Below are 14,094 nucleotides of genomic sequence, written 5' to 3'. Positions count from 1 at the left end.
TCAATAAGGACACCAAGGTTTTTGACAGTATCCTTTGCTTTAAGCCCCTTAGTTTCAAAAACAGTGGCAATCCTAAGCCTTTCCTCCTTTTTGCCAAATATAATTGCTTCAGTTTTATCTGCGTTCAGCTGAAGAAAATTGTGAGACATCCATTTGTTAATTTGGTCAATGCATCTATGAAGAGACTCAAAAGGGGCATAGTCATTAGGTGACATAGCTAAGTAAAGCTGAGTGTCATCTGCATAGCTATGGAAGTTTATTGAGTTATTCTTAATATTTTTTCCAAGTGGGAGCATATAAAGGTTGAATAGTAATGGTCCCAGGATTGAGCCCTGGGGAACCCCACAGTTCAAGGACACGGGTGATGAACTGTGGCCTCCAATGGCCACATAAAAAAATCTTTGTTGTAGGTAAGATTTTAACCAGTTGATTACTTTACCAGTAAATCCAACCCAATGCTCCAGTCGATGTAACAGTATGGAATGATCTACCGTGTCAAATGCAGCACTTAAGTCTAAAAGCACCAAGACTGATGTTTTACCAGCATCAGAATTAAGACGTAGGTCATTCATGACTTTAGTAAGAGCTGTTTCAGTGCTATGATTGGCACGAAAACCTGACTGAAACTTATCAAAACATCCGTTTAATGTCAGGAAGGCAGTTAATTGATTAAAAACAATTTTTTCAATTATTTTACCAACGAATGGCAAATTGGATATGGGCCTGTAGTTGTTGAGTACTGAGACATCCAGGTTATTCTTTTTCAGGAGGGGTTTTACAACCGCTTTTTTCAGAGATGAGGGAAACATGCCAGTTCGTAAGGAGGTGTTGATAATCTGAAGTACCTCGTCTGATATTAGGTGAAGAACAGATTTGAAAAAGACTGTAGGTAAAATGTCCAGTTCAGATGTGGAGGAGCTGAGACTTTGTACTGTTTTTCTCAGAGTCTCAACATCAATTAAACTAAATGTTGACATTGTATTATGACCCCCTCTCTCTTTATCCAATGGTTCCAGATTTTGAAGTGTTTGCACCTGTGTGGCTATATTCATACGTATTTTATCAATCTTTCCTTTGAAAAAAGATGCAAAGTCGTTGCATGTATTAACTGAGAGAAATTCAGAAGGCATTTGTTTTGATGGGTTTGTTAGCTTTTCAACTGTAGAAAATAGCACACGGGCATTGTTGATATTCCTATTAATAATGTCAGCAAAAAAAGACTGTCTTGCTTTAGAAATTTCTAAGTTGTATTTACATAACATCCCTTTGTAGATTTGATAATGAATCTGGAGTTTAGATTTACGCCATTTTCTTTCAGACTTTCTACATTCCCTCTTTAACATTTTAACTGTTGGATTTAGTTTCCAGGGTGCTTTTCCTTTGTCTATGACTCTTTTGGTTTTTAAAGGAGCAATAGCATCCATAATATGATTCATTCTTGAGTTAAAAATGTCCATTAGATCATCTGCACAATCTGAAGATTGACATGGGAGTTCTGAGAGTGCCTGCTCAAAAAGAGCTGCTGTGCCATTGGTAATTACCCTCTTTTTTACAGTCACAGACTTGTTTTGAAAGTGAGGGGAAATGGAAACATCAAAGAAAACACAGAAATGATCAGATATACCCAGGTCCATGACACTAGTAGATACATTAAGACCCTTAGTGATGACAAGGTTGAGGGTGTGGCCATGGGAGTGTGTTGGCCCTTGTACAAGTTGTGTTAGGGCCCTGTCACACTATAGCGTTTTGTTCGACGTTTGGTTGCGTTTTTAAAAATTTGCGAAACGCCGGGGAACGTCGACGTTCTTCAAATTAAGTTTCTAGGTCAACGATGTTGTAACGTTCTTGTAACGCTTGGGTAACGCTCAGCCAACGTTCCCTCAGTGTCAGGCGACGTTTGTGGTCCAAAATAGCAGCAAAACCTAGCGTTCTCATAGCGTCCACAGCGCTTTGATAGCGTTATCATAGCGTTTGGGTAGCGTCTGCCTTGCGTCCAGGTAACGTTCTCGACGTTTGTCCAGCGTCTAGCTGACGTTCTCGACGTTTCCACAGCGTCTGCCTAGCGTTCCTGTAGCGTTCGAGTAACGCGTGGAGCGTTTGTGTGACGTTCCTGTGACGTTTCGCCAACCTGCGGCTGGACGCGCAGTATAAAAGGGGGGGCTTTTGGCCAGAGTGCATCACTTCCATTTCAACCACCGCGCAGTCAACATCGCAAAACGAAAAGAAGAATGAACGAAAGAAAAAGAAAAGAAGTATGCCTCCCAAGAGCAAGAGGGCCAGCAGCAGAGGTCGGGGCAGCAGCAGGGGCCGACGAGCAGCATCCTCTCCCAGCCAGGAGGTTGTTTCCATCACTGCAGAGGTCCATCCCCCTCCTGTTGAAAGCGAGGCTGACAGCCAGCCAGCAGGCAGCCAGCAGCAGAAGCAGCCGAAGAACAAGAGGGCAACAGTCACCCCCTCCAGGTCCCAGTCGCCATCTCCAGCCTCTCCAGGGTCTCCAGGGTCTAGCTGCTCCTCCTCCTCCTCCAGAAGCTTGTCAGCAGCCTCCTCACAGGACAGAGGCAAGAGGAAGAAGAGTGACAGGATAAATTACAGCCTCTCTGAATCTGATGAGGCCATCATGGTCGAGTGGTTACAAGAGAACCGGACATTGTGGGACTCTAAGCTCCAGGCTTACCACAAGATCACCAACAAGGAGAAGTTGTGGGAGGCCCAGGCAGAGAAGATGCAGAAGACGGTGAAGCACTTGAAGGGCTGGTTCCGGTCACTGCGGGATAAGAACACCAGACTCCTGAAACACAAGAGCGGTGACGGTGCCCCAAGAAGAACAGAGAGGGACGAGTGGGTGCTCAACAACTTCAGGTTCCTGCAGGAGGTAGTGCGACACAGACCGGAGCCAGCCAAGCCCATCCTACCCAGCAGAGCCTCAGCTGCAGCAACTGTCCAGGAGGATTTACCGGTCTCTGGACCTTCTATCACGGAGTGTGCTGCCATACCTTCCAGATCTTCCACACCTGCCACAGCAGCCTCCAGCAGCAGCAGTTCCAAGAGGCCCGGACGATCTGGACAGGATGAGGATACCACCACTGAGGATGACGTGTTGGCTACCCTGCAGGAGAAGGTCAAGGAGTCAGAGGCTATACTCAGGGGTTTGTTCCAGCCTCCAGCAGTGACCCCTGAGTCAACCTTTGCGAACTACGTGAGGGACAGCCTTCTCACAATGTCGAGCCGGAAGTTCAAGAAGGCCAGGGCCAGTATCAACATGATCCTCACGCGGCTGATGGATGAAGACAGTGAAGAGGAAGAAGAGGACCTGCCGACCTTCTCAGCTACATGTTGGTCGGCCCCCCCTCCTGGCATCACAACCACCAGGCAAGCCCAGAGCGACATGTTTCAGCCGGACCCTAGCCAGTGGCATGACAACCCGCCCACTGGCACTCCTTGGCAGTCACAGACCAGGGAGTGGATGGCCAGATACCACCAGCAGCAGCCTCACTCGTCCTTCCAGCAGCCTCACTCGTCCTTCCAGCAGCCTCACTCGTCCTTCCAGCAGCCTCACTCGTCCTTCCAGCAGCCTCACTCGTCCTTCCAGCAGCCTCACTCCTACTACCAGCCACAGAGGTTCTTCCAGCCACAGAGTAGGAACTCTCCCGTCTTCCACACGCTGACAGCACCAGCCACCACCCATGCCTCCGTCTCTACGGCCATCAGCTCTGCCAGACACACCATGGACCAGAGCAACCAAGGCAGCAGCTCTCCAGCCCTGGTTGTCACTTGTGCCGCCACGGACGTTACCGTGTTCCCCACCGGAGTGTCTACAGCAGCCAGTGTCAGCGACTTATTCAGCACCCTGGACAGTCCAGGTCCAGTTGCCACCCCGTCCACGGCTACCTCTCTGACTGACACGCTCAACACTCCACAGCCACCAGTGGACCCAGAGACTGACTCGTAGAACTTCTTGTTTAGGAATCTGTAAATAAATGTTGTACATAGTTTGAACTTTGCCTGGTTCTTGTGTGAAACTTTCAATTTCTTGTTTTTAATATTTTCCCCCCCCAAAAAATAATGGAAAAAAAAAAAAAATAAAATAAGTAAAAAAAGATTATAAAATAAAATAAAAGATAAAATAAAAAATAAAAGGTAAAATAAAAAATATACAATAAAATATAAAATAAAAGATAAAATAAAAAATAAAATAAAAAGTAAAATATGTTTTATTTTATATTTTTCGTTTAGTTTATCTGTTTTGTTTTATATTTTTCGTTTATTGTATCTGTTTTATTTTATATTGTTCGTTTAGTTTATCTGTTTTATTTTATATTTTTCGTTTAGTTTATCTGTTTTATTTTATATTTTTCGTTTAGTTTATCTGTTTTATTTTATTTTATGTTATTTTTTATTTTATTTTTGAGTTTACTTTTTATTTTAAAATAAAAAAAAAAGTAAAATCTAAAATAAAATAAAAAATATAATAAAAAAATACAAAATCCCCCCCCAAAAAAATAAAGTTAAAAAAATTAAAAAGAATAAAACAATACAAAATAAAACTATGACATTTATTAATACTGTTTTATACGTTTGGTTACGTGAAAAGGGGTCGACCGGGAACTCAGTAAAATAAATAATTGAAAAAGAGATCATGCCTAGAACAGATTGGCTAAAAAAGTAGGGCGATCAGTAAAAATAATTACTTCGAAATGACACACACAATTACTTTTATTATTACTGTTATCGACAAATAAGTCATTGTAATTAAGTTACACATACAATATTTCAGTTTCTACCAAAAAGTATAGTCTATATTAAGTCCATTCTGCATTGCAACACTAGGGTCCAGGTCTACACCATCCTGTCCTGCCAGTCCAGTGCCCCAGCTGAGGAGTTGACCCAGTGCTTGATGAGGTTCCTCTGCTTCTTGGCTTCTTTGGTCGCAGTGTTGGGGCCTGCAACAACCTGTGTGTCTTCCATATTGAAGCCATCTCTCCAGGCACCAGGCACAAAGTCTTCTTCTGGACCTTCTGGCTGGTCCAGCTGTTGGTTCTGCAGTGTTGGATATCTGACCCTCATCAAGTTGTGAAGGACCAATCAGGTCTTCACTATCAGCTTCACAGTCTCTGGCTTGTGCTGCATAGTGCCAAGAATCACCTGGAACCTGTTGGCAAGGATCCCAAAGGCGTTCTCCACGACCCTCCTGGCTCTCGACAGTCTGTAGTTGAAAATGCGCTCCTCCTGTGATAGACCACGGAGACTGTAGGGCTTCATCATGTAGGCTCTCAGGGCAAAGGCGTCATCTCCAATGAAGAAGTATGGAACATCTGTAGTGTCTTGTGGGAGAGGTATAGGCTGTGGAAACCCAAGCAGGTCTTCTTCAGCTCCATGTTTCAGCTCACTGGAGTTGTAGATCTGGGCATCGGATGCTGATCCCAGGCCTCCAAGATCTGCCCACAGGAACTTGTAGTCAGAATCCACAAGGGCCAGCAACACGATGGAATAGAACCCCTTGTAGTTGTAATACAAGGAGCCACTCTCTGCAGGACACCTAATGGCCACATGCTTGCCATCTAGTGCTCCCAGGACATGGGGGAAGTTCCACCTCTGATAGAATCTGTCAGCAACTTCCTTCCACTCTTCTGGCGTACTGGGGCAGGTCAGCATCTCATCCAGGTACTCGTCCAGTATGGCATGGCAAACCTCTCTGACCACCAGTGACTGTGTGTTGTGAGGTACTCTCCAGGCAAACTTCTGTGAAGCATAGCTGTCACCAGATGCAAGGTGTCGCAAAGTCAGGGCCAGCTTCATACCAGGGTCGAGGGCCGGTCTAAAGCGAGTGTCCTTCTTGGTGATCCTGGGACCAACTCTCTGTCTCAGCTCATCAAACATCACTGCTGGCATGCGCAGGAAGTTGTGGAAGGAGGCTTGGTCTTCAGCTCGGAGTTCAGCCATCAGCTTGTCATAAACACCAAACTGTGGTCGCCTTCCTATCCAGGGTCTCACCCAGCTCTTTCTCCCTCTCCTCTTCCTTTTCTTCTTTGCCTCTGCCTTGGACATCTTAACCTGGTGCAATGCCAACTGCAGGAGGTTGTTGTGATGCATGAGAGCAGCAACAGCATACTGGTGTTTCTCTTGGTCTGTCATTGTTCGGAAGTCTTCACTCTGTGAAAGTTCCAACAGGACTGTCGGTGGCCTCTGCAAGCCCCTTTTAAATATATTTCTGGCAAGTGCCTGCCAAATGCTCCTGAACGCTACCAGTAGGTTACAGGCGCGTTACAAGGATGCTACATGGACGTTACACAGACGCTGGAAAAATTCAGAACGCTGACAGACGTTAGAAAGATGTTGAAAGAGCGTTACATGAGCGTTAAGAACGCTCGGCGAACGCTGACGAACGCTGAAAAACGTTGGCGACACGCTGGACAGACGTTCGATGGACGTTACACAGGCGTTAGGCAAGCGTTACCCAAGCGCTAGGCACGCGCTGGACACTCGACCCTGATGGGCCGGCGTCCGCCTAGCGTCCAGGGAACGTCCTGACTTTCGAGTAACGTTCGAGTAACGCCCGCAAACTTTCGTGTAACGTTCCTCTAACGTGTAAGTAGCGTTTTGATAGAACGTCCTGAATTTTTGTGCACACCCAAAACTATTTTTCACCCTCAGCGTTCGCCGACGTCCCTCGACATTCCCCAACGTTTGCCGACGCTCGTCTAACTTTCTTGTAACTTTTTTCTAACGTTCTCGACGTTCCTCTGCGTTTCGCAACACGTTACTCGAACGCTGGTGAGAACGTCGTAGTGTGACAGGGCACTTAGGTTGAAGGCATCAATCAGTGTAAGAAATTCATTTGCATATGTGTTATTTGGATTATCAACATGGAAATTAAAATCCCCAGAAATAATTAGATTGTCAAACTCTAAACAAATATTTGACAACAGTTCCCCAAACTCCTCTAGGAACAGTGGTGCAGAAAGTCTTGGTGGTCTGTAAATGGTCAACACTAATATGTTAGAAGAACATTTTAGGATTGCACTTAGGTATTCAAAAGATGTAAAATCACCAAGAGTTGTCTGTTTGTACTGAAAACATGCCTTGTATATATTTGCTATTCCTCCTCCCCGTTTATTGGCTCTTCCAACACTCATGAAATCAAAGAGTGAGGGAAGCTGAAGAAACCCCACTTAAATTAAGATTTGATAAATTGTCCTTAACATACTGGGTGAGACTTAAAGGGAGCATAAAAAGTCCTGCTGTATCAGTTCTAAATGAGTGTTGGGAATACCATTCAAAGAGTTCTGGTTTTGGATGGCGTATTAACAACACGGGTAGAATATGGAATTAAAGATTTTAACTTAAGCCCTGCACTTGTGTTGAGTACAGTTCCTCCATGGGTGCTGCCTGTTCCATCCATTGACTTAAAACTGCTGAATGAAAAAGCAGAGCAGCCTAATGAACAAAGCCTTGCAGAATGCAGCCAAAGACATCTTATATCTAAATATTATGCTTTTATTAAAATATTTACAGATGGGTCAAAAGATCCACAAGATGGGCATTGTGGAATTGGGATATATATTCCCAAATTCAACAAAAAATACAGATATAGGCTTAGCAACTTTGTCAATATATTCTATAGAATGAGCGGGAATAATAACTGCTCTGAGATGGATTGAAGAAGTCAAACCACTAAGATCTGTCATATGTACTGATTCATTGGCAGTTTTACTCAGCTTTGAAACAGGAAACTCAATAAGAGAGGATTTGGTAATAGAGGCAAGACATGTTTTATTGAATCTTAAGAACCTTGGATTATTGGTTCAGTTTTGTTGGGTTCCAGCCCATGTTGGGATTAAAGGAAATGAAATTGCTGACAAAATTGCTAAGAAAATGCTGGAAAAAGAACATATAGGAATTAATATTTCAGTGGGGAAGGGAGAAGTTAAATCTAAAATAAAAACAGAAGTTCTACTTAAATGGCAAAATGAATGGAAGGTAGAATTCAATGCAAGGTATTATCATGAGATCCAGGAAAATGTTTGGGGGAAAAGGATAATATCAGGTCTCAACAGAAGGGAAGAGGTGGTATATAGTAGACTAAGATTGGGTCACACAGGTCTTAATGGCACTCTACGGTTAATAGGGAAGAGTAATGGTTTATGTAGTGAATGTCATGTTCGAGAACATGTAGTTCATGTTTTATTTAATTGCAATAAATACACAGAACACAGACAGCAATGGAGAGAAAGAGAGGCTGATAATGGAATACAAAACATCCTTAAGGAAGAAGGAATGCAGAGAGAGAGGATCAAAACCCTGTTTATTTTTCTTAATGATACAGGTCTAATTAAAAGGATCTAGGATCCCTTTTTTTCTCTTAAACTTCAGATAGCCATGATAGTCTGCTAAGTCCCTTTACACACTCCTGTACAGTAGGTGGCGGTATGCACCAAAGAGATGTGATCTGCCAAGAAACCGAAGAAGAAGAAGAGGGAGGCTCTCCTGACCAGAAACCGTGTGAGAGCAGTGAGTGAGTAAAGCTGGAAAGCAAGAAAATAAGTAAAATAGTGTGTGTGAGAACATCAGCTCTCACCTGCTGTTTCTGTCCTCCACCCACATCAGGGACTCATTACAGAGGTGTAGATCACCAGGAACTAATAGTATATTTCCAATATGCTGTAAAGTATACTTTAGTAAACTAAAAAGTGGACTAGAAGTAGAAAACAAGTAAACTCATAGTATATTTCCAGGACACTATGAAGTCTGCTTTTGTAAACTAAAGAGTGGACTACAAGTATAGAACTAGGAAACTATTAGTCTATAAGTTTACTTGTGGTTTACTTGCAGTACAAAATAAAGCAGACTAGTTGTATCCACAAAGTTTACTTCTCTTAGACTTAAAGAATACTTTTTATAAACTAAAAGTGGGCCAATTTAGTCCCAAGAAATATTAGATTAGTTTACTGACAAGTATACTGTAAGTGCATTGATATCAGTATACTTGGTACACAAAAGTATACTTAAGGAAATATACTATAACTTTACTTGAAGTATACTTCTTTTTGATAAGGGTATCACAGGTCAGAGCCGGTGAACCAGATAAAAATATTTCACTGCCTGTAGTTTGTCTGCTATAAACTTTATCTGCTAAGTTTTTGTGCGAGAAACTACAAACCTGGGGGCAGCCATGGCCTTGCCAGCAGCCTTGGGCTCAAAGGGTCGCCGGTTTGATTCCCAGAACCGGCAGGAAAAATGTGAGAGGAGTTGCGTAAATGAACAGCACTTTCCCCCTCCCTCTGTATCATGGTTGAAGTGCCCTTGAGCAAGGCACCTAATCCCCAACTGCTCCCCGGCTGCTGGAGCGTAGCTGCCCACTGCTCTGGGGGTGTGTGTGTGTGTGTGTGTGCGCCTGCATGTGTTCACTGCTTCAGATGGGTTAAAGGCAGAGGAGAAATTTTGCTGTGCTGGAGTGTACATGCGACAAAAAAAGGCTTCTTCACCGATAAAGCATTTCACCATTATAATTTTTATTGGGAAAAGCATAAAACATGGAGGAAACATCAAAGAATGTCAATAAAAACTGAGTATTCAATCAGAAACTGCTTTAATTCGGAAACATTAAAGCTTTCCTTTGTGTATCTAATTTTCATAAAGGATTTTGTGACAAGATTGCAGTAGAAAAACAGAAACACAAGTTTGTCACCTTGGATGCTGTAGAATCTGCGCATGAATGACACAACAATATGGGCCCTCACCGAGATTATAAAACCATGTAATGTTCGGGTCTCTTGAAGTTGCAGAGATCTGCAGTTTATTGCAGGAACTGCATCATGTTTTAAACCGGCTGCATTGTTTTTACATCTTTGGTTTTAAATACATTATGTATACACATTTACAACCCTGATAGGTTTTGATCTGTTTGTACTGAAGGAGGCTGAATTGACAAAGTAGGATCGAGGAATGTCGACCTCTATCAACCAGGAGATTCTGCCTGGACCAGTTTTAAGCACACCAAACATATTTCTATCACTCCCATTTCATTGGAAATATTTATAGATTACAAATAACGAGGAGGCGTCGCTTATGGATGGCCTTCAAAACATCATGGTTCATGAACAGTGAGTTCCTGACCACAGGAACGTTTTAATTTTTTTGTTTGTTTTACTGCAGTCGGCCATTGGCTAATAAAATTATTCATGAAAGTGACATCATTACAATGGCTATTATTGAGTTTTAAAATCCTGACACATTAAGTACTAATTTTTATCATGACAGTGTTGCATTATTTGAATCCTGACTCCAGGTCACTGACTACAAAAACCTCCTTCTCCTTCAGGACTTTATAGAATTCTGCTTTGGCAGCTCTTCCTCCTGAGTCGAGAAATCTGTACAATTTCCTCATTTTCTCCTGTGGTGTTGTTGCCTCGATGATAACACTGTACATTTCATTGGTGATGATTTTCTTGGTGAGTAGAGCGTCTGCTATTTCCAGTACTGATGCAACTCTCTGTATGAGCGTGTCTCTGTATTTATCTACAAATTCAACACCTAAAACAAAGAGAAACATTAACTTATGACAATGTACACCGCAGGACTCTTTCAACAGAATTCATCCCAAGTTCATCATCAGGACATTTATTTTGACAAATCAAAAGAATTTAAGATCAATAAATTTCATACAAACGTCAGGATCATGGATTGGAAATTATTTATATTTCTCACAATATTTTACACAATATTTAACAAGTTCTTGAAAATAGTTTCAAGTGTTTGAGAACATACAATGCATAAAGAGTTTATGGGGTCAGAACTTGTTTTGTGTTTTTCAATCTAACAAATTGTGCTCAATCAAGCAAAAACTAAATCTAATGTTGCAATGTCCACTTTCTTCTTCTGGAAAAGAGCGGATGAAGTTTAAAGATAAATTATGCAAAGTTCAGTCAGAAAATCTTACCTTTATCCATTACAACTGGAGCTGCTTCTCGACTATTCACTGAGGAAGCATGAGAAAAAACAACATTCAGTACAATGTTTCCTGAAGTCATATCATAGTAAAGTCAACCGAGAATGATATATAGATGAGCATCCCAGGCCTTATCAATCAGTGGTGTAGGTGAGTGTGAACCTGGAAGGCTTGGAGTGGTCACGTTCTGGGTTGACTATGGCAGGATGAAAGCTACACTAATCCTTTCTGTCAAATTAGAAAACAAAAAGAAACTCTTGATACCTGGAAGAAAGACCTGACGAGGCTTCCACACCTCCTCACCAATTTCATTTGAAAGACCTAATGTGAGGTCTTCAACCTCCGTCTTAAGGATCACCACAAATGTGATGTGATAGTTGGGTCCATAGTCGCAGAGAAATTTCTCAACCTAAAAATAACAAAGCTAGCTGAATGCACTATTTCAATGTGTTGTTAAATCTTATTTCTCCACAAACGAAACTGTAGTTTACCTCTGGCTCGGATTTATGAGGTTCACAGAGTGGCCTGTATTTTTTACCAGGTGTCAGTTCACATCCGGAGGTGAAAGGAATGTATGTGCTGTAGTTGTGTCGTTTCTGCACCTTCATGGTCATTGAAGAACATTCAAGAAAAAGATTGAAATGAACTGAATTAAATAAGCTTAATTTTAGTGAACTTTAAATTAATGAATGAAAAAAAGAAAAATCTAAAATATCCGATAATCGATAGTTTGGTAGAAATTGTGTTCATCATAAAGAAAAGACAAACTGAAACTTCACATGTGAACACCATCTGGAATAAATTGAATGCAAACACTAAAATGTAATTAAAATAAATAAGTTGATAAAGGTGGGTTTGTAGATTACCTCTTCAACTGGCACGTTTCCTGGCAACAAGTGAATGTTTAGTTCTCTCCTCGTTTCCTTCTTTCCAGTCTTTTCATTGTAGAAGAGAAGGACTTGGGCACTGATGGGGTTTTCCCTAAAGATCCTTTTTATAATCAGGCCAAACAAGGAGAGACCTTGGACTTCCAAGATCACATGTGTGTTTGTTATTTCCAGGGGCTGAATGATCTCCACATTACCCTCAATGAAATGTGCCACAGCCAGTTCAATCTGATTGTGATCTAGAACATAAGCAGTGGTGCTGAGAAGGAACTGAGGGGTAAAAGCCAAGATCCAGCAGACAAACCCAAACATCTTTATCCAAGTTATTTTTTAAATTATTATGGTGTGTATGGTGCCATTAGATCCTCCGATGAGCAAAAACATCATGACCACTAACAGAGAAAGTAAATGCTGTTGATTATTTCATAACAGCGGTGCATGTCAAGGTCAGGGATATATTACACAATGAGTGAACAGTCTGGTCTCATGGTCAGCATGTTGAAGGTGAGAGAAATTCTAAGTAGTTTGAATTAAATTGTAAGTAGTTTGAATTAAATTGTAATTCAAACTACTAATTTAAGGTCAGACAATGAAAGTGACCCTGTAGTTAACAATATAACTGTATCAGATCATCAATTCGAATGTTTTACTCCCCTAAAAGAAACTGAATTACTTTCAATAATCTCGGCATCAAAAGACTCAACTTGTGTACTAGATCCCTTACCTACACATCTATTCAAACAGATAATACCTGAAGTAATTGAACCGCTTCTAAAAATAATAAATTCTTCTCTTACGATTGGCTATGTACCCAAATCCTTTAACTAACAGTTATCAAACCCCTGATTAAAATATCCCTTTGGGTGATATTATTCGTAAACGTTGGATGAGTTTCCACTGTTATGCTGATGACACACAGTTGTATGTTTCTGCAAAACCTGATGAGAGACACCAGCTTAATAGAATTGAGGAATGTGTAAAGGACATTAGACACTGGATGCTTATTAACTTCCTTCTGCTTAACTCTGACAAGACTGAAGTACTTGTACAGTGGGGCAAAAAAGTATTTAGTCAGTCACCAATTGTGCAAGTTCTCCCACTTAAAAAGATGAGAGGCCTGTAATTTTCATCATAGGTACACTTCAACTATGAGAGACAAAATGAGAAAAAAAAAATCCAGAAAATCACAATGTCTGATTTTTAAAGAATTTATTTGCAAATTATGGTGGAAAATAAGTATTTGGTCAATAACAAAAGTTCATCTCAATACTTTGTTATATACCCTTTGTTGGCAATGACAGAGGTCAAACGTTTTCTGTAAGTCTTCACAAGGTTTTCACACACTGTTGCTGGTATTTTGGCCCATTCCTCCATGCAGATCTCCTCTAGAGCAGTGATGTTTTGGGGCTGTCGCTGGGCAACACGGACTTTCAACTCCCTCCAAAGATTTTCTATGGGGTTGAGATCTGGAGACTGGCTAGGCCACTCCAGGACCTTGAAATGCTTCTTACGAAGCCACTCCTTCGTTGCCTGGGCGGTGTGTTTGGGATCATTGTCATGCTGAAAGACCCAGCCACGTTTCATCTTCAATGCCCTTGCTGATGGAAGGAGGTTTTCACTCAAAATCTCACGATACATGGCCCCATTCATTCTTTCCTTTACACGGATCAGTCGTCCTGGTTCCTTTGCAGAAAAACAGCCCCAAAGCATGATGTTTCCACCCCCGTGCTTCACAGTAGGTATGGTGTTCTTTGGATGCAACTCAGCATTCTTTCTCCTCCAAACACAAGTTGAGTTTTTACCAAAAAGTTCTATTTTCGTTTCATCTGACCATATGACATTCTCCCAGTCCTCTTCTGGATCATCCAAATGCTCTCTAGCAAACTTCAGATGGGCCTGGACATGTACTGGTTTAAGCAGGGGGACACGTCTGGCACTGCAGGATTTGAGTCCCTGGCGGCGTAGTGTGTTACTGATGGTAGCCTTTGTTACTTTGGTCCCAGCTCTCTGCAGGTCATTCACTAGGTCCCCCCGTGTGGTTCTAGGATTTTTGCTCACTGTTCTTGTGATCATTTTGACCCCACGGGGTGAGATCTTGCGTGGAGCCCCAGATCGAGGGAGATTATCAGTGGTCTTGTATGTCTTCCATTTTCTAATAATTGCTCCCACAGTTGATTTCTTCACACCAAGCTGCTTACCTATTGCAGATTCAGTCTTCCTAGCCTGGTACAGGTCTACAATTTTGTTTCTGGTGTCCTTTGA

General features: G+C 41.8%; 1 protein-coding gene across 1 annotated transcript in view; it reads right to left on the bottom strand.

Annotated features, from left to right (window-relative positions):
- Window positions 1-9,487: 9,487 nt before the first annotated feature.
- LOC132886357 (NACHT, LRR and PYD domains-containing protein 3-like) overlaps window positions 9,488-14,094 on the bottom strand; it is a 49,431-nt gene continuing 44,824 nt past the window's right edge. Inside the window, exons 15-19 of the mRNA XM_060920920.1 lie at window positions 11,812-12,071; window positions 11,437-11,547; window positions 11,210-11,354; window positions 10,937-10,975; window positions 9,488-10,530 (exon numbers count right to left, since the gene is read on the bottom strand). Of these exons, the coding sequence (XP_060776903.1) occupies window positions 10,265-10,530; window positions 10,937-10,975; window positions 11,210-11,354; window positions 11,437-11,547; window positions 11,812-12,071 (821 nt within the window). The 3' untranslated portion in view covers window positions 9,488-10,264. The remainder of the gene's footprint in view (window positions 10,531-10,936; window positions 10,976-11,209; window positions 11,355-11,436; window positions 11,548-11,811; window positions 12,072-14,094) is intronic.

The sequence above is a fragment of the Neoarius graeffei genome, chromosome 5 (genome assembly GCF_027579695.1).
Source record: "Neoarius graeffei isolate fNeoGra1 chromosome 5, fNeoGra1.pri, whole genome shotgun sequence".
Lineage (NCBI taxonomy): Eukaryota > Metazoa > Chordata > Actinopteri > Siluriformes > Ariidae > Neoarius > Neoarius graeffei.
Note: the sequence above shows the minus strand (reverse complement) of the source record. Positions and strands in the feature narration are given on the sequence as shown.